This window comes from Doryrhamphus excisus, chromosome 16 (assembly GCF_030265055.1).
Source record: "Doryrhamphus excisus isolate RoL2022-K1 chromosome 16, RoL_Dexc_1.0, whole genome shotgun sequence".
In the NCBI taxonomy this organism is placed as follows: Eukaryota; Metazoa; Chordata; class Actinopteri; order Syngnathiformes; family Syngnathidae; genus Doryrhamphus; species Doryrhamphus excisus.
The window spans coordinates 16,072,090-16,091,115 of NC_080481.1; the positions used below are offsets into that span (position 1 = coordinate 16,072,090).

Here is a 19,026-nt window from a genome sequence, read left to right on the forward strand (position 1 = left end):
ACACTTACAATGTCCGCTCTCCTTGGGATGGCTGTGTCTTCCAGCACAAGTCTTTGTAGTGTAATTGAGAGCTCGGTATCCACTCTTCCGTTTGCCATGAGCGGCTAGTAAGGCGTCGTGTTAATCCGTCAGATAAATATAGTTTTTAGTCTTATCGCTGTAGCTTGGTTAATATAGAAGTCCGTTATGTAAATAGAACACTGTTTTGCGTTTTTCTTTTTTTTGTGAGGGGATCAAAATAAGTATTTCCTGTGATGTCCATTCTTAGCTAGCTCATATTGACTTGTTTACATAAGGATTGTGAATGATGGGTAAAAAGTGCAGTTCCCCTTTAAGTGATCCAGTTAAAACTGTTCCATGGTATTCAGCGGCCTTAGGGACCTTCTGGAGGCTGCCTGGGACAAACAGGTGGTGTTTAAAAATACTTCTGTCATCACTAGATTGACTTTCTTTTGGGTAAATTGTGAAGTTAAAGTTGTTCTTCAATGATAAATATGCGATAACGCACAAAAAAATAACAGTCAATAATGTAATTTTTATTGCATTGGAGTTTTTTTGTTGTCAGATTTGATTACACAAATCAACATGGCTTCTACATTGGATACATGAATGGTGTCATCTGCCATGATGTACTATACAGCAGGGGTTCTTAACCTTTTTTTTTCAGTGCAGAGAGGCCCAGGGCCCATTAAATATTTACACTGTGTTGATTTAATTTAATCTCATTAACTTGTTTTCAATAATAAATCAAATCCACTCACAGTTTAACAAGCTAAAACCAGAAAGTCAGGATTGTAATTTTGGTAAAAATGTAGTCTTTTGAGGGGGACTGGCGCCATTTTTGTCTTCATTTATTCGTTTTAAAAAGGTATCCATTGCTAGTTGTAGTTGTAGATGTCTTCTTCTGATGTTCGGTGAGCCTGTTAAACAACTGAGTGACACATTACCGCCACCATCTGGTCGAAAGCTGCACTGTAACTGAGTATCTCATGGATAACATACAGTAGCATAGCGGCTAGCCTATCTCTCGTGTCTTCAGTTGATAACCTACTACAGTAAACCTCGGATATATCGGATTCAATTGTTCCCACTGGTTTTGTCCGATATAAGCGAAATCCGTTATATGCGTATACCGGAAAATGTCCGTTTTACGCATATATCGGATTTATATCCGGTATATGCGTAAATCGGATTTTATCCGTTATAAAAAGGCACTTCCTTGACTATGTTTCCAATGTACCTGGACGCGCAGGCAACGCTGCAAACGCTGCAAATGACGTCGTATAGCGGCCTGTCACGATTCGGCGAATCGGAGCGCCACGATGCGGCCATCCGATATATGCGAGGGAAATTTAATGGAAATGCATTGCAACGGGACTGGAGATTTTGTCCGAAATAGGCGAAATCCGTTATAAAAAATCCGATATATGCAATGAATTTTTATTGGAAATGCATTACAGAAAAATCGGTTCTTTTTTATCTGTCCGTTGTGAGCGAATTTCCGATATATCCGAGTCCGATATATCCGAGGTTTACTGTGCGTAGTCCCATGGCGCTCGTGGCCCACTGATGCAAAACTCAACGTTTTTTGCGGCCCTATAGGTGGCGCTTGAGGCCCAAGTTTGGGCCCTATGGTTAAGAATCACTGCTATACAGTCTATGCTAAATATAGCTTGGTAGGCTACAAAATAAAATTCAACTGAAAGATGAAGGGACAGTTTTGTTTGAACCTGATAGACTGACTTGCAATGAAATGTACAGTCCAAAAAATAATTCTAAATGATTCATTACATAGCTGGCCAGTGCTCTTAATGTAAGACATGGAGTTGAGAAAACTATTCTCCAACCCACGAAAATGAGGTAATCTGAGTTCTTTGGGAAATAAATAAATGTAGTCTTATGTGCAAATCTATTCCAAATGCTGATGCGGTCGGTGTTTGTTTAAATCTGGTACATGAATACGGTATCCTCATGCTTACAAAAAAAAATGAACTCATTTGGCTTCAATACACATCAGGCGCTGGATTTAGTCCATCGGTGAATACGAAACGCTTACAGGCAAACACGTATCCATTTTCTGCCATTTTCTGGTCTCCCACTAAACACACACAACTTAATTCAAACCTCCTAAAACATGACACCACAGGCACATACAGAACATAATCAGTACAAACACTGATAAGCTTCCTATTGGCCTTCCCTGATCAGTTTATCAACTTTGATGCGGCAGAATGACAACGTTTATTGTGCAGGTTTTCCACGATGCTCAAGCTGCAATTTAACTTGAAATTAAATATTGCATCACATTAAGCACAAACTTATTCCCAAATATGAAATACAGCAGAACAACCTGCTAAACAACCCGCCATACTTTTACTAATTTTTAACTGTGTATTAACGAATGAATGTTGTATTTTAATCTTTTACTCTGTTTACTTGCTTTTATTCAACTCCATTCTTATGTAAAGTGTGTTTGAGTATTTTGAAAAGCGCTATACAAATACAAATGTATTATTATTATTATTATTATTATTATTATTAAACTCTCCCATGATTGGGCCAATTCTTCCATTCATCCTTTTGTTAATGAGTATTAAATCGAGACTCTTAGGGATTAATGCCGTGTATGTTCGCGGTATGCTGGAGCCTATCACAGCTGTCTTTGAGGTACACCCCGGACTGATCGCCAGCCAATCACAGGGCACATCTGTGGAACAGAATCTAAACCCTAAAATGGAGGCGAAACTGGACTGCTGCGGAAAGTTTGTTTTTGATCCAAATAATAAATTTCAAGACTGGACGAACGGAAAAGTACGGAGTTATTCCAACACGTTCCAACAAAAACTCTGGGAAGTCGGTATCACATGATGTTGATGTTTACGCTTTACTGCGTATGCCCCATTGACTATTCTGTTTGATTATAGCGGCGCATGTAGACAACAGATTGGAATATTCCTTTCCATGGATACCATTGTTTTCGGAAAAGTCATTCGGAAAGAGGAAAAACTCCTCATTTAAACGTGGCTATTGATTCAGGGAGAACCCAGATCCAAACTAAAAATGGTACAGATTCATTCATTCATTCATTTTCTACCGCTTATCCTCACAAGGGTCGCGGGGGTGCTGAAGCCTATCCCAGCTGTCTTTGGACACCCTGGACTGGTGGCCAGCCAATCACAGGTCACATATAGTCAAACAACCATTCACACTCACATTCATACCTATGGACAATTTGGAGTCGCCAATTAACCTAGCATGTTTTTGGAATGTGGGAGGAAACCGGAGTACCCGGAGAAAACCCACGCACGCACGGGGAGAACATGCAAACTCCGCACAGAGATAGCCGAGGGTGGAAACGAACTTGGGTTTCCTAGCTGTGTGGCCTGCGTGCTAACCACTCATCCAACTATTGATGCAATTTTTTTTAAAAAGTATCTTTTTGAATGTTAAGACTTTTTTGTGCGTGTGTGTTGGCGATTTCCATGAAGCGAAACTGGTGTCATAGTCGACATCTCAATTTCTATATCGGGAAGCAGGTTGAGCTGTTGTATTGGAAAATTTGGGAATGAGAAAATGTTGGTGGCTAGGCACAGTGACAGGAAAATATAGTATAGTAAATCATTTAAACCAATATACTAGTATGCTACAGCAGATTGAGTGACAGCAAGCTTGGGTGATTATTAAGATTTTTTTTTTCAAAATGTTGACAAACTGTGACGTTCCACTTTGAACATGGACTTTGTGCGTTTAGTGCTTCTTACACTTGAAGCACCAAGACACTCATCCGTCCTGTCCCCCCAGCAACTTCATACTGAGTCGTTTCAGTTATTCCGTTTCCTTCAGCTTCTCGCTCGTCTGCAGCCTGCAGAGCCTCAAACTGTCACACCAGCAGAGACATCGAGAAGAGCTGCTGCTGCTGCTGTCCTGCACAAGACTTCTGATCTCCCTCGGTCTTCCAAAATGGCGGCGGAGGCAGGCCGTCTCTGTCCAGCTCTGATGGTGACCTGCAGCTAGAAAACTCATTTTTTGTCCCTTCTAAATATATGCTGGACGCTAAACAAACATGTGGTACTTGCCATACCTGAGGTGGTGACACGCATCTCATGACAAAATGTGCACAAAGAGAATGGCCAAGCCGATGTTGAGCAGGATGACCATGCAGATCATGATGGTGTTGGGGCTCTTGAGAAGGAAAAATGACAGGATATGCAAGTCAAGAAGGTTTATGACATTCCGAGAACCTAAAGGAAGTGAATTCCTAGTCAACCGGAAGCCCTGATTGGCCCTTTCTTTGATGAAACTTTGAAAGAGGCCATCCAAGGAGGACTACGGACCAAACTGACACAGTTATTTCTTAAAGGGCCCACTAGGACTCAATGGCCCGGTCCTCCTCGTGTGTCTAGAACAGGGGTGGGCAAACTTTTTGACTTGCAATCTGCTATTATTATTTATTACTTTATATTTATATTTAAATATTTTAAAAATAATAAAATATTATAATTACAATAAAATTAAAATAATAATTATTATATTATTATTATGTAAAATATGCAAATATAACAATAATATTATATATAATTAATATAATAATTAGCATTAGTATAATAATTATAATAATTATAATAATCATAATAGTTCTAATAATAATTATAATAATCTAATAATCTAATAATAACAATAATAATAATAATAATAATAATAATAATAATAATAATAATAATAATAATAATAATAATAATAATAATAATTATTATTATTATTATTATTATTATTATTATTATTATTATTATTATTATTATTATTATTATTATTATTATTATTATTATTATTATTATTATTATAACAAACAACCATTCACACTCACATTCATACCTATGGACAATTTGGAGTCGCTAATTAACCTAGCATGTTTTTGGAACGTGGGAGGAAACCGGAGTACCCGTAGAAAACCCACGCATGCACGGGGAGAACATGCAAACTCCACACAGAGATGGCCGATGGTGGAATTGAACCTTGGACTCCTAGCTGTGAGGTTTGCGCGCTAACCACTAGACCGCCGTGCCGCCTCACCAAAGACCAGGTCCTGGTAATTAAGTTTTTTTGCTATATCATTTGGATTCCAATTTTTAGACTAAACCGGAAGTAAACAAAATGAGGAATTGTGGGATATATTGGTGCTGACGGTGCCGTTAACCAACAATTTGACTGACCATGTATTGAAGAATGCATATTAAACGATCTGTTAGCTAACATCGGAGTACGGACCAACCGGGCGTGGCTTCTTTGCAATGATTCCTATGAATGAAAACAATACAAATCTTAATATTTTCTGTCTTACCTCCTGCTCCAAAGATTCTGCTTCGTGATTTGAACTCAACACTGATGCCTTCAGTCGGGCATCGACTTTGGGATCCGCTTTCATTGCAGGTTTAACACTGTTGCTTTTGGCTTCCACGGGCTTGAGTACTGTCTTAAGTTCAGGTTTGGGTGCAGGTATTGGGGACGGAGCTGGGCTGGGTTGTCGTCTCGGTGACAGCTTTGGATCTGCTTTGCTGGAAGGTCTACTCCTTTCCAAGAACTGCTCTTGATCATTGATTAATGGAGCTCTTTCAGGTTTAAGATCATTGGCTTTGGAGTCGGGGGAGGCAATGCTGGGGGGTACTTTAGGGCTGGGTCGTGGCATTTCCTCTTCATCCGAGGAGATAAAGCTGTTCCTCGCGGATTGCGACGCAACCTCTGGAGTTTTTACATCTGCATCAAACTTCTGCAGGGGTTTGATCTCCAGATCAGAGCCCTGCTCGTTTTTGCTGCTGTGGTGACTTGGGGTCCGGGAGAGACTACGTTGACTAAAGCCCTCTGGTGCGGTGGACGCAGGAACAGAGCCTGAAGGTGTAGTGGGGCGACTACTGGGTCTGCTGTTGGGTTTACTGCTACCTTTACTGGCTTTGTCGTCATTCCAGCTGCCAGGACTTAGAAGGTTGGAATCGTCCTTGATGACAATGCCCGGACTGGGGGAGGGTGTGCGTCCTGGTGAAGACCCAGGCATTAGGCGGTCTAGTTCATTTGTAAAAGGGCTTTCAGGTGGGGTGGGCACAGGCTCTTCTTCAGCCAGCAATGGCTCATGCATGATGGTGTCTGTGTTCTCGCTTCCCTCTGCGACCTCCTGCATCACTCTCTTCTTCAGGTACTCTGGACCTGTCAATCAGCATAATACGTAATGGTAATGGTTTTATTTCATTTGAACGTGCATCAGATTACAATTGAATGCATCACATAATCAGTTCCCAGTTCCACATGTCCAAAAGGAGTAGGAAGAAGCAAAGCTTATTAAATCCTACCCCTCCATCTGGTACTTTTACAATCAGTAACTGTTACATTTGTTCACTTCCTGCTTTCCATAATACAGTTTAAGTTTTTTTTTTTTTTTTTTTAAATAATGTACCTCGTACTGAAGTACAAGGTGATATGAGCATCCAATGCCATAATGTGTACCATAGTGCGTGTCAATATAGTGATATATATAGCACATCATGACTGGTTCAAGACTCTTCATCCTTGTATTTAGCAAACATCAACTGCTTGTATTGTTTCTTGAATTGGCTCATCGTTGTGCATTGTTTGATTTCCTTACTCAATCCATTCCATAGTTTGATTCCACATACTGAAATGCTATGGCTAGCATAACGTAGTCCTAGCATAGAAGTGTTTCAAATGTACTTCTTCCCTGAGATCATATTTCTCCTCTCTTGTAGAGAAGTATTGGATGACATTTTTAGCTAATTGGTTATTTTTAGCCTTATGCATTATTTTAGCTGTTTGAAGATGAACTATATCAGCAAGTTGAAGTATTTGTGATTTTAGAAATAAGGAGTTAGTATGTTCTCTGTAGGCGGCATTATGAATTATCCTTACTGGCCTTTTTTGCAATACATTTAGCGAGTGAAGATTGCTTTTATAGTTACAGTAAACCTCGGATATATCGGACTCGGATATATCGGAAATTCGCTCACAACGGACAGATAAAAAAGAACCGATTTTTCTGTAATGCATTTCCAATAAAAATTCATTGCATATATCGGATTTTTTATAACGGATTTCGCCTATTTCGGACAAAATCTCCAGTCCCGTTCCAATGCATTTCCATTAAATTTCCCTCGCATATATCGGATGGCCGCATCGTGGCGCTCCGATTCGCCGAATCGTGACAGGCCGCTATACGACGTCGTTTGCAGCGTTTGCAGCGTTGCCTGCGCGTCCAGGTACATTGGAAACATAGTCAAGGAAGTGCCTTTTTATCACGGATAAAATCCGATTTACGCATATACCAGATATAAATCTGATATATGCGTAAAACGGACATTTTCCGGTATACGCATATAACGGATTTCGCTTATATCGGACAAAACCAGTGGGAACAATTGAATCCGATATATCTGAGGTTTACTGTATTAGCCCACATTTCCACACAATAAGTAAGATATGGTAGAACCAGAGAGCAATAAAACACCTCACTAGTGTAACATTTTTAACAAAAACCTTGATTGTATTTTACAGTAATGTCTTCCATCATCTGGTTTAAGAAATAATATATTTAGACTTTAATTAAAAAAAAAAAGACACATAAAGCTTTTGTACGGCCGACTAGCAATGAAAGTGATCTGATCCCTGAGACCAAATACGATGTTCCTTTTTTTAGACATTCAAATGTGATGACCTCGGCAGCGAGCCCCAGCCCAGTCGCCAACGGGTCAAACTGCAGTACAGAGAAACACTGTGAAACCATTTCAAGGTTTGATTTGTCAGCCGCAAAAGACACATGAACTGTTATGTCTAATATCATATTCAAAATAAACATGATATTGTTGTCCGCTGACCTGGCTGATAGAAGGAAGGTGAGAGCTCTTTGGCCACCAGTCTGGCGATGCTGGATTCACTGTTGGAGGCCTGAGCGGCTTGGTCGGCTCCATCTGACTTGGCCTTGGCATGGGTGGACCTGAGGGTGACATATGTAGCACACTTTAACAATGAAACTTAGGATGATAATTAATGTTCCCCCATAATGCAAGACAGTAATTCCTCCTTTATGGCAGTTCATTGGTTCAGGACCCAACCCTGATAAGTACATTTCCGCAAAGTAGGATTCCTTATTTATGAATAGAATATATAGAATATTTCTATAGGCTGCACCGCGAGTGGTTACCATGCATGCCTCACAGCTAGGAGGCCCAAGTTCAATTCCACCCTCGGCCATCTCTGTGTGGAGTTTGCATGTTCTGTCTGGGTTCTGTTCCTGAGGGGGGGGTACTGTCACGATGCGGGAGTTTAATTAGTTTTCTTTTAAAGCCTTGGTTCCTGTCCTTTGACTCTTTTTGTTTATTTCCTGCCTTGCTTTGTTTTTATGTTCTTTATGTTGTATGTTAGGGCTGCATGGCGGACAAGTGGTTAGTACGCAGGCCCCACAGCTAGGAGACCCGAGTTCCATTCCACCGGCCATCTCTGTGTGGAGTTTGCATGTTCTCCCCGTGCATGTGTGGGTTTTCTCCGGGTACTCCGGTTTCCTCCCACATTCCAAAAACATGCTAGGTTAATTGGCGACTCCAAAAAATATTAAAAAGTCATAATATAAAAAGTTGTGAAAAAAAGAAAAAACTTTTTTTTATATAAAATATATATACACACATGTAACTGGCGTGCTCCGATTGATTGATTGGCCACAGATTGGTATCGGCTGATATCATTCATTCATTCATTCATTCATTTTCTACCGCTTTTTCCTCATGAGGGTCGCGGGGGTGCTGGAGCCTATCCCACCTGTCATGGGGCGAGAGGCGGGGTACACCCTGGACTGGTGGCCAGCCAATCACAGGGCACATATAGACAAACAACCATTCACACTCACATTCATACTTATGGACAATTTGGAGTCGCCAATTAACCTAGCAGGTTTTTGGAATGTGGGAAGAAACCGGAGTACCTGGAGAACATGCAAACTCCACACAAAGATGGCCGAGGGTGGAATTGAACCCTAGCTGTGAGGTCTGCGCGCTAACCACTAGACCGCCGTGCCGCCCTCGGCTGATATCATTGAAAAAAAAAAAGTATTGATATCGGCCGATACTTGCTTTAAAACGCCGACCCCCTTCCCTTACACACGGCGGAATGCTGAAATTCAAGACTTGTGCTGATTTGTTATGATTGACTGTGATTAATCTGCGACACTTGACAAAGTGTAACCTCACACTGAACTGAAAATAGCCTCCGGGGCTGTGGGTGACTTGATGGGTCCCACTGGAACAATTAGACACTCTTTGAGGTTTCCGGTTATATGACAAGAGTTCCACCTGTCCATATGCACTGATGTTACATCACTGCAAAATATGACCATTATTGTTCATTTTCTAGGCCGGTGTGACATTACGTTTGCTTTCAAACGCTAACATTAGCCATGAGTTCCAAGCTTGCGGATCGACTACATCTAGTCCGTGATTTCCTCCCAACTGAAGATTGTGTTTAATAGCTGACAAAATGGCATCCGGTGGGTTACGCTGTTGCGTTGCCAATAAATGACAGTTGAGAAAGGGTGGCGACAGATGGCCTCCTTCCTCTGTTGCCTTCACTTCCAATGCGGATACTGTAATATCGTGGCAAATAAGTGGCATTAGTATTCTTACTATTACTTTAATGCTTCATTTGTTAATGAACCTGGGGTGACAGAGCCTTCTCCATCCCTGCCCCCCCACCGTCTGGAACTCTTTGCCCCCGTTGACTCCGTGCTTGCCCCGACCTTCCCACCTTCAAAAAACAACTCAAAACCCACCTGTTTAAATCCGTTTTTAATGTCTTGGAGTACTCTGAAAAGCGCTATACAAATAAACTAAACTAAAATAAAATAAACAAAAATAAATTTAATTTAATTTAATTTAATTTAATTTAATTTAATTTAATTTAATTTAATTTAATTTAATTTAATTTAATTTAATTTAATTTAATTTAATTTAATTTAATTTAATTTAATTTAATTTATATTTAAATCTTATTTAAGCGCTTCAATAATGAAGCAAACCCATTATTCATGAACTACATAAATATTCCACAAGGTGGTGCTATAACACTCTGCTTTGACAGTGACTGTTTTGTATTACCCATTGTAGCAATTGTACAATTTCCCAGCGGGTGCGGTTCCCAGCTGCGACTCGTTTATGGTAATGAGCCGTTCAAAAGAACCGATTCATTCCAGCATCGTAAGAACTAGCATAAGTAAGTGCGCAGAGAAAATAGAGTGTCGGTCGTGTTTTAAATCATCAAAATACGGTAAGATACTGCAACTATTACATGTTACCGTCAGTATACGTGTTAATGCATGATCACATTCATAGTACGTGTATCCCAACGACAGCATTGTAAGCTACACTACAATACTTTGCACTAATACTTTCTGTTATATAATTTAGTATACGGCATAGCAATCCACCACATGCATGACACTACTAAATACTCGTATACTGGTATATATATTTTATGAACATAAAAAGGGCTTCCTTGTGGCTCATCTGTTTCCCCCCCCCCTGCTGCAGTTGTCCTGGAGTCTGCTGATGGTGAGCTATTCTGTCATTCTGGCATGTGCCACTGGATCTGTGTGAAGGGTCCTATTTAACTGTGTGTCTCATGGAGATGGTGAGCAAGACACAGCAAGTGTGAAAGAGTGACTTAGCTTCTATAAAAAGACAACTACATGCTCCAGAACATAACTAAATGTGTTTGCCAAGTTGAATTTTTCTATATATTCATTCTTGATTCCACTCGTCTTATTGAAGATCAACACTTTCAATGATAACTTCCCAAAGCGGACACATTCCAGAGGTTAATTTTACATAAAAAAAAAAAAATTAAAATGGCACAGTGGACGAGTGGTTAGCGCGCAGACCTCACAGCTAGGAGACCAGGGTTCAATTCCACCCTCGGTCATCTCTGTGTGGAGTTTTGCATGTTCTCCCCGTGCATGCGTGGGTTTTCTCTGGGTACTCCGGTTTCCTCCCACATTCCAAAAAAACATGCTAGGTTAATTAGCGACTCCAAATTGTCCATAGGTATGAATGTGAGTGTGAATGGTTGTTTGTCTATATGTGCCCTGTGATTGGCCGGCCACCAGTCTAGGGTGTACCCCGCCTCGAATGCGGCTGGGATAGGCTCTAGCACACCCCTAAAAACAAACAAAAAAACAAACCCAAAAAAAACCTTAAACCATATTCAGAAAGCAGGAAGTGAACAAATGTAACAGTTACTGGAGACCTACTTTGTGTAATTGTCATATACTATGATATATACTACATTTTTTTTACATTATTATCACAGTATCGCTATAATTTACAGTGTTTGAAGGAGAGTTATTTGTGTATATAAGAACTGTTGTACCTCACTTTAGTCCCTCTGGTGGTGAAATTGTAAAACTACAACTATCACATTGCTTTCAGTAAAAATGTGCAGTAGATCAAACATCATTTTTTAAAAGGGGGTTATGATAAATTACATCATGTGCTATGTATATCACTATATTGACAGTTACTATGGTACTCATTATGTTATTGTATCGTCATATCATCTCGTACTTTGGTACGTGAATAAAATAAAAATACAAAAACAAAAAAAATTAAAATAAAAAACAAACTTAAATTATATTAGGAAAGCAGGAAGTGAACAAATGTAACAGTTACTGATTGTAAAAGTACCAGATGGAGTAGGATTTAATAAGCTTTGCTTCTTCCTACTCCTTTTGGACATGTGGAACTGTGAACTGATTATGGGATGCATTCAATTGTAATCTGATGCATGTTCAAATGAAATAAAACCATTACCATTACCATCCTCACACATATAGTTGAGTTTATTTCCAAACGTTCCAACCTGCTAATTGTTCACCAAAATAAATCACCGAGATCAGCAGTACTAGCATAATCACGGCCGCACAACTTAAGCTGGGTGTCATACATTTATACACTCCTTATCGCTTGAATACTCGCTTATGAGGTGCATCATATTTATATCCACGGCACCATTTGACACCACAAGTGACGCAAGATGGGCCTAATTCTGTGACCTGCAATTGTTAGCAACAGGCATAAAGAATACAGCGGGTGATCAAATGAACTTGAAAGTTGCGTGGCTATTTCCAAACAACTTTTGTTCCCGATTTCCTCACCTAGTGCAGGACAGGAAAATCAGCTTTATGTTGAGTGAGCTGACCGAATTTGAGCTAAAGAAAACAGTTTGGGTGTGTATCTGTGACGAGGCAGGGAAACAGGGGGGGAGGGTGGAGGGATAATCAGCTGTTGCATTCCCCTGTGATTGTGATACAGCAAGAGTGCACCTGTCCATATTTAGTCAGGGCTCCTCCGTGACAACAGGGCCCCCCGAGTGTGCGTCATTTACACCCTGTCCGGACACACAAGACCCCCACCAGACGTTCGTGTGCCATCGCATACAACAGAACAATGTCCACACAGCGTGTTTGTCTGCTACATGCATAACTAACCGGTCTGCAGAGGCAGAGTCCAAGCTCGCCATGCGGCAAGCATGTTGGCCGTGTATTTTTAAACCGTGCCTCTGGATCAGATAATGAGGAAACCTGGAACACGTACTACGTCATGTCTACCCTTTTATAGAACAACATGCCAGTGAAATGGTTAAAAGGTTGTGGTTTCATAAGAAATTAAATTAAATTAAATTTAAATTAAATTAAATTAAATTAAATTAAATTAAATTAAATTAAATTAAATTAAATTAAATTAAATTAAATTAAATTAAATTAAATTAAATTTATCATAAGTTTGTCATAAGTGAACATTTGTTCACTTATGACATTAATATGCAGATATGTGCACTCTGACTGAAGTCAGTATTATTAAATTAAATTAAATTAAATTAAATTAAATTAAATTAAATTAAATTAAATTAAATTAAATTAAATTAAATTAAATTAAATTAAATTAAATTAAATTAAATTAAATTAAATTAAATTTAATTTAATTATTGTACATAATTGATGTGAAAAAAGATGGAGTAGAATAGAATTAAATGGAGCAGACTCCTGCCTTGTTCTCCTGGTCTGCACACCTGTTGCCCATCAGCCATTAGGCCTTCATATACCGCCTCCACTTCCACGCTTCATTTTTGCTCCTGAGCTTTTGTGTCTCTGCCTTGTACTTGTATTTTTGCTGCTACTTTGTAAATCCATTATTTGCTACTTTGTACTCTTTTGTTTGTACTTTTAGCTTCCTTTTAGCTTCTTTTGGAAGGTTTTACACACTTGAAAATACTGTCAGAGTGACACTTTTATAGAATTGACTCCAATATTTTATTAAGATTAATTAAGATTTTATTAAGATTAATTGAGATTTTATTAAAATTAAGATTTTAATAAGATTAAGATTTTAATAAGATTAAGATTTTATTAAGATTAATTAAGATTTTATTAAGATTAATTCAGATTTTAATAAGATTATTTAAGATTTTATTAAGATTAATTAAGATTTTTATTAAGATTAATTAAGATTTAATTCAGATTTTATTAAGATTAATTAATGTCAACATCAACAAATTCAAAAACGTTGAATCATATTGTTTGTACACTATATCGAGACGTATGAAATCACTTTGTTTCTAAAATATACCGTTTTTGAAAATGTAATTAATCACAATTACATATTTAATTGATCGACGGCCCTTATGCTAATGTAACTTGTATGCATGTTCCAAATAAATGAAACCATTGCCATTTTCACAGCCATACAAATCCATCAGTCCATTGGTAACAGTTAATAATAGAACAGATGTGGTGTTTTGTATCCAGTCTGGAATCAAGCCCCCTTTATTTCCTTCAAAAGGGATAATGGTACACCCCACATTCACAGTCAGGTGTCCTTGGGAAAGGGACGTGACTACCGTTGTTGGTCTTTGAGTGCTGGAAAGTTGCCCCGTTGCATATTTGCTGTCATCACAGCTGTGATGGCTTCAAGATAAAAGATGGTCATCGTGATGAAACTTCTTAATGTTACTTTGAATGTAGATAATCATCAAGTGCAGTAAAAGCTCATTCATCACCGGACAAACTAAAGATCACCAAGTGTAACTCAGCAGTGTCCAACATCGTTAGTGAGTTTAAAAGCAATGATGCAATCGTCACCGTCTCATAAATCTTTTATAGTACTTGTCGGGAAATATTTGGATTTCTATGTGCTGGGTCGGTGGTCTGCAGTTCATCAGTGGAAGCCATGCTGCTGTAAACAACAGGACTTTTTCAGGTTCACAATGAAAACACCTTGTAAGGTCACAGACGGATGGTTGACAATAATACAATGGAATCCTGTGCAGCGTCTGCCCCGGTTTGCGTATTTTTCGGTTAACGTGAAAAAATGACATCACAATTTAGCCTCGGTTTGCGTAGGATTTACGCAAGGGAAATGTTTGTCTGGTTGTGGATTTGTTGCGATGGCGTAGGATAGGTGTGGCGTTGGTTATGCCGTTTGTAAATAGTTCAAACATCTGTGTAGATTATTTTGTGTTATGTTCTAAACCTGTGAATAAATGTAGTTATTTTGTCATCAATTTTTTTTTCATGTGTTGTTTTTGTTCTTTCAAGTAAACAACTCTTCAGATGTTTGAGGTGTCACTAAAACTACAAATCTGGATGTCAGTCACCGTTCTGCTTGAATTTGCTTCGCTGTGACACTTTTATAGAATTGACTCCAATATTTTATTAAGATTAATTAAGATTTTAATAAGATTAAGATTTTATTAAGATTAATTAAGATTTTATTAAGATTAATTAAGATTTTATTAAGATTAATTAAGATTTTATTACAATTAAGATTTTAATAAGATTAATTAAGATTTTATTAAGATTAATTAAGATTTAATTCAGATTTTATTAAGATTAATTAATGTCAACATCAACAAATTCAAAAACGTTGAATCATATTGTTTGTACACTATATCGAGACGTATGAAATCACTTTGTTTCTAAAATATACCGTTTTTGAAAATGTCATTAATCACAATTACATATTTAATTGATCGACAATTAAAATTAAAATTAAAATTAAAATTAAAATTAAAATTAAAATTAAAATTAAAATTAAAATTAAAATTAAAATTAAAATTAAAATTAAAATTAAAATTAAAATTAAAATTAAAATTAAAATTATTTTTTTATTTTAATTTATTTATCAGAAAGAATAGTTGTGTTCCTACCTGGAACCAGCAATCTCTGCTTTCTGCTTGCCGATGGCGGCGGCCCGCTGAGCCCCCTCCACAGCCCGCTCCACCTTCTGCTTGATCTTAGTTCCCTTCAGCTGGATGACCCTCTTCTTCACCGCCTTCACCAGCATGTTGTTCATGTACTTGCCCTCTTCTTTGCCTCCCTCAGCAAAGGTGGTGCAGCCGTAGCCGTGTCTCTGGTTGTTCAACCACTCGCCTTCATACTTCAGGCCGCTAGATCTTTCGCTTATTCCATATCCCGAACGTTTGTCGTTCTTCCATTCGCCCATGTAGACTTCTGTAGTTGTGGCATCGATGTCTGCCTCCACCGGAGGGAAGTCTTCTGCTCCGGCCAGACTCTCATCCCCCATGCTGATGGTCGAGTTGGTGTCGCTGGCGTTGGAGCTCATAGCCGATTCCGTCCTCAGGAAGCTGATCTTGCTTTTCTGACTGGATAGCGAAGTACTCGAGTCGGATTTCTTCAGCTTTCCCAACAGAGAACTCCTGCGAAAGAGACCTTTCTTTTTGGGTTTCACTGCATCGGGGTCCACTTGGAGAGTCAGGGCAAAGCCTCCTCGGGACGGTCCCAGGTGGGAAGGGTTGGAGACGGGTGTCTCCTCACCTGAAGCACTGGTGGTGGTGATTATGGGGATGTCTTGCTGTAGGACCGTGCCGTTGCTGTGCTCGCTGCGTAGAGAGGTTAAGGAAGTACGGAGAGGGGAGCGGACCACTGCTGCCATGCCGTAGGGGACGCTCTGTCGGACACCATAACCATGACGCATCCCGCCGGTGAACTGACCCTGGAAAGTACCTGAAACATAGCATTAGAATAGCTCAGTATGAATGGATGTAGTGATATTTATTATTACATGTATGGTCTTTTGCTCATTCACGCCAACCCATGAGAAGTCATCTGGGGGGGGGGGGGGGGGGGTCTGGTCTCTGGTCTGGTCTCATGCTAAAATTGACATACGTGTGGATTATAGTGACAGCTAAGCAGCCCAGAGGCCAGCAAGACAGAGGACCTGTGGGCTATTATTACTTCTGCACATTTGGAGCCATCACACCCCCATCCGCCCCCACCCCCTCCGCCACCGCTGAAACTTCTACATCAGAGCTGATGAGTCAGCTGGGGAGGGAGGGAACTCACTGTTGATTCATAGTTGAATTTCAGTGATATACTTTAAACTAAATACCCAAACTCAGCTCAAACTTAAACAAAATTCCCAATAATACTTTCATGTTCTGTTTTTGTCTCTCTCTCGACTGTCTACCACCCCCCTACCACCCCCACCCCAGTTTCTCTTCTTCTTTTCTGTGTTTCTCCAATCCGGTCGCTCCAATTGCGCATAACAAAAACATCAAATAACGGCAAATAAAATTTAATGGTACAGGGAAGTTATAACTTACACCTTTCCTGACGCAGAGTAAATCTGTTAGAGCAATACTATCTGCCCCAATGGCTGGACGGGACAAAAAATATATATAATAATAATAATAATAATAATTTCATGTTGTATAATGATATTACTATCATGCACTGCTGGTGATATTTTAATCCATGAAAAATAAAAAATAAAAAAAATAATTTCATGTTGTATAATGATATTACTATCATGCACTGCTGGTGATATTTTAATGCATGAAAAAAAATAAAAAAAATAATAATTTCATGTTGTATAGTGATATTACTATCATGCACTGCTGGTGACATTTTAATGCATGAAAATAATAATAATAATAATAATTTCATGTTGTATAATAATAATTGTATAATAATTTCATATTACTATCATGCACTGCTGGTGACATTTTAATGCATGAAAAAAAAATAATTTTATGTTGTATAATGATATTACTATCATGCACTGCTGGTGATATTTTAATGCATAAAAAAAATAATAATTTCATGTTGTATAATAATAATGGTATAATAATTTCATATTACTACCATGCACTGCTGGTGACATTTTAATGCATGAAAAAAAATGCAAAAAATAATAATTTCATGTTGTATAATGATATTACTATCATGCACTGCTGGTGACATTTTAATGCATGAAAAAAATAATTTCATGTTGTATAATAATAATTGTATAATAATTTCATATTACTATCATGCACTGCTGGTGACATTTTAATGCATGAAAAAAAATTCATGTTGTATATTGATATTACTATCGTGCACTGCATGACATTTTAATGCATGAAAATAATAATAATAATAATAATAATTTCATGTTGTATAATGATATTACTATAAGCACTGCTGGTGACATTTTAATGCATGGAAAAAAATAATTTCATGTTGTATAATAATAATTGTATAATAATTTCATATTACTATCATGCACTGCTGGTGACATTTTAATGCATGAAAAAAATATATAATAATTTCATGTTGTATAATGATATTACTATCATGCACTGCTGGTGACATTTTAATACATGCACATTTTTGGCATCAGAATCCATCATTACGATAAATCATCAAATCTTACCTCCATCTGCATAGGTTTCCGTTCCATAGCCGTCCTGGAGGCCGTTGTTCCACGTCCCCTCATATTTCGCCCCGCTGCCGACACTGATCCGGATGCCATATCTGCCCTTAAAGCCGTGTGTCCATTCCCCTCTGTAAATCCAATGCCCTTTGGTTTCCACCCCAAGGCCGTGACGCTTACCCTGAGACCAGTAACCCTCGTAGGTGTTCCCGCTAGGCCAGGTGTAGACGCCCACCACCTCAAAGCCGTAGTTCCAGGATCCGGAGAACTCACCCTGACCCTTGGGCCCGGTGCAGATGCCGTGGCCGTGCGCTTTGCCGCCCTCCCATCCTCCACAGTAGGCGCCACCGTCATCAAATTCAAAGCGACCCCCGCTCATCTCGGCTCAGACACACACCCAAAGCTTTGGAGTCTGTAGCCCGGCTAAAGATCAAAACCCGCGTCACACCCACTTCACCTTCAGATGACATCAAAACATGCTTGGCGATATCCTGAGTGCTCAACTTGAGTGGATCTCTTCTGATTTGTAGATTTCTCAGCGTGTCCATGAAAATCCGGTGCCAGTTTTAAGAATTTAAGATGGCTCCTCTCCACTTTAAGTTTCACAGTCGCAAATAAATGAATGGACAAATAAATAAAATTATACTTGAGTGGTTGGGAATTTCTTACATGGCTTTTCAGGTGGCCACGGAGAAAAGCCCCTCTCCGCCCTGTCCCTGCCACCCAGCAGTCTGTCTCCTGACTGGCCCTGCTGGGGGAAAATTTGAGCGGACCTAACAAGGCGACCGATGCACACACACACACACACACACACACACACCCTTCCAAAAATATAACCCAATCCTTACTCTGCTGCCTGCAAGGAGCCATGCCAGAGTCTTCTACTTCGGGACGGAGGCACATACCTTTGTGGACGCCAACTTTGACAGCAATTATTCCGTCCCTGACTATTGAACATACTGAAAAATACCCCATAAAGTCATAAATCACTAATATAATTCATAATGTTTCCTCTACCGACTCCATGGATATACATTCTGCTTTTGTGTCAGTAATTCTACACTCATGTATATAGTCAACTGGAGGCCTACTTTGTGTAATTGTCATATACTGTGATTTATACTACATTTCTTTTACATTATTATCACAGTATCGCTATAATTTACAGTGTTTGAAGGAGAGTTATTTGTGTATATAAGAACTGTTGTACCCCACTTTAGTCCCTCTGGTGGTGAAATTGTGAAACTACAACTATCACATTGCTTTCAGTAAA

At 38.9% G+C, this 19,026-nt stretch overlaps 1 protein-coding gene across 3 annotated transcripts; it reads right to left on the bottom strand.

Annotated features, from left to right (window-relative positions):
• Positions 1-547: 547 nt before the first annotated feature.
• On the bottom strand, positions 548-18,490 carry jph2 (junctophilin 2). Of its 3 annotated transcripts, none has more exons than XM_058052380.1 (6): positions 17,754-18,490; positions 15,247-16,063; positions 7,875-7,993; positions 5,339-6,195; positions 4,082-4,182; positions 548-4,004 (listed from the first exon to the last, which is right to left on the bottom strand). In XM_058052380.1, exons 1-5 carry the CDS (start codon positions 18,130-18,132, stop codon positions 4,102-4,104), a joined length of 2,253 nt encoding a protein of 750 aa, XP_057908363.1. In that variant the 5' UTR covers positions 18,133-18,490; the 3' UTR covers positions 548-4,004; positions 4,082-4,101. The 3 variants fall into 3 exon arrangements, with proteins under 3 accessions (XP_057908363.1, XP_057908362.1, XP_057908364.1); XM_058052379.1 differs by having other exon boundaries at positions 548-4,010; XM_058052381.1 differs by having other exon boundaries at positions 548-4,018.
• Between the last annotated feature and the right edge of the window lie 536 nt (positions 18,491-19,026).

What these genes read in the sequence shown, in the direction of transcription:
- jph2 (XM_058052380.1), bottom strand. Translation starts at nt 18,132, where the DNA reads ATGAGCGGGGGTCGCTTTGAATTTGATGACGGTGGCGCCTACTGTGGA. An exon ending in GGAAACCTATGCAGATGGAG is followed by an intron (nt 16,064 to 17,753) that starts GTAAGATTTGAT and finishes GCTATGTTTCAG; the next exon opens with GTACTTTCCAGGGTCAGTTC. An exon ending in CAGAATCTTTGGAGCAGGAG is followed by an intron (nt 4,183 to 5,338) that starts GTAAGACAGAAA and finishes TTCCTTCTCAAG; the next exon opens with AGCCCCAACACCATCATGAT.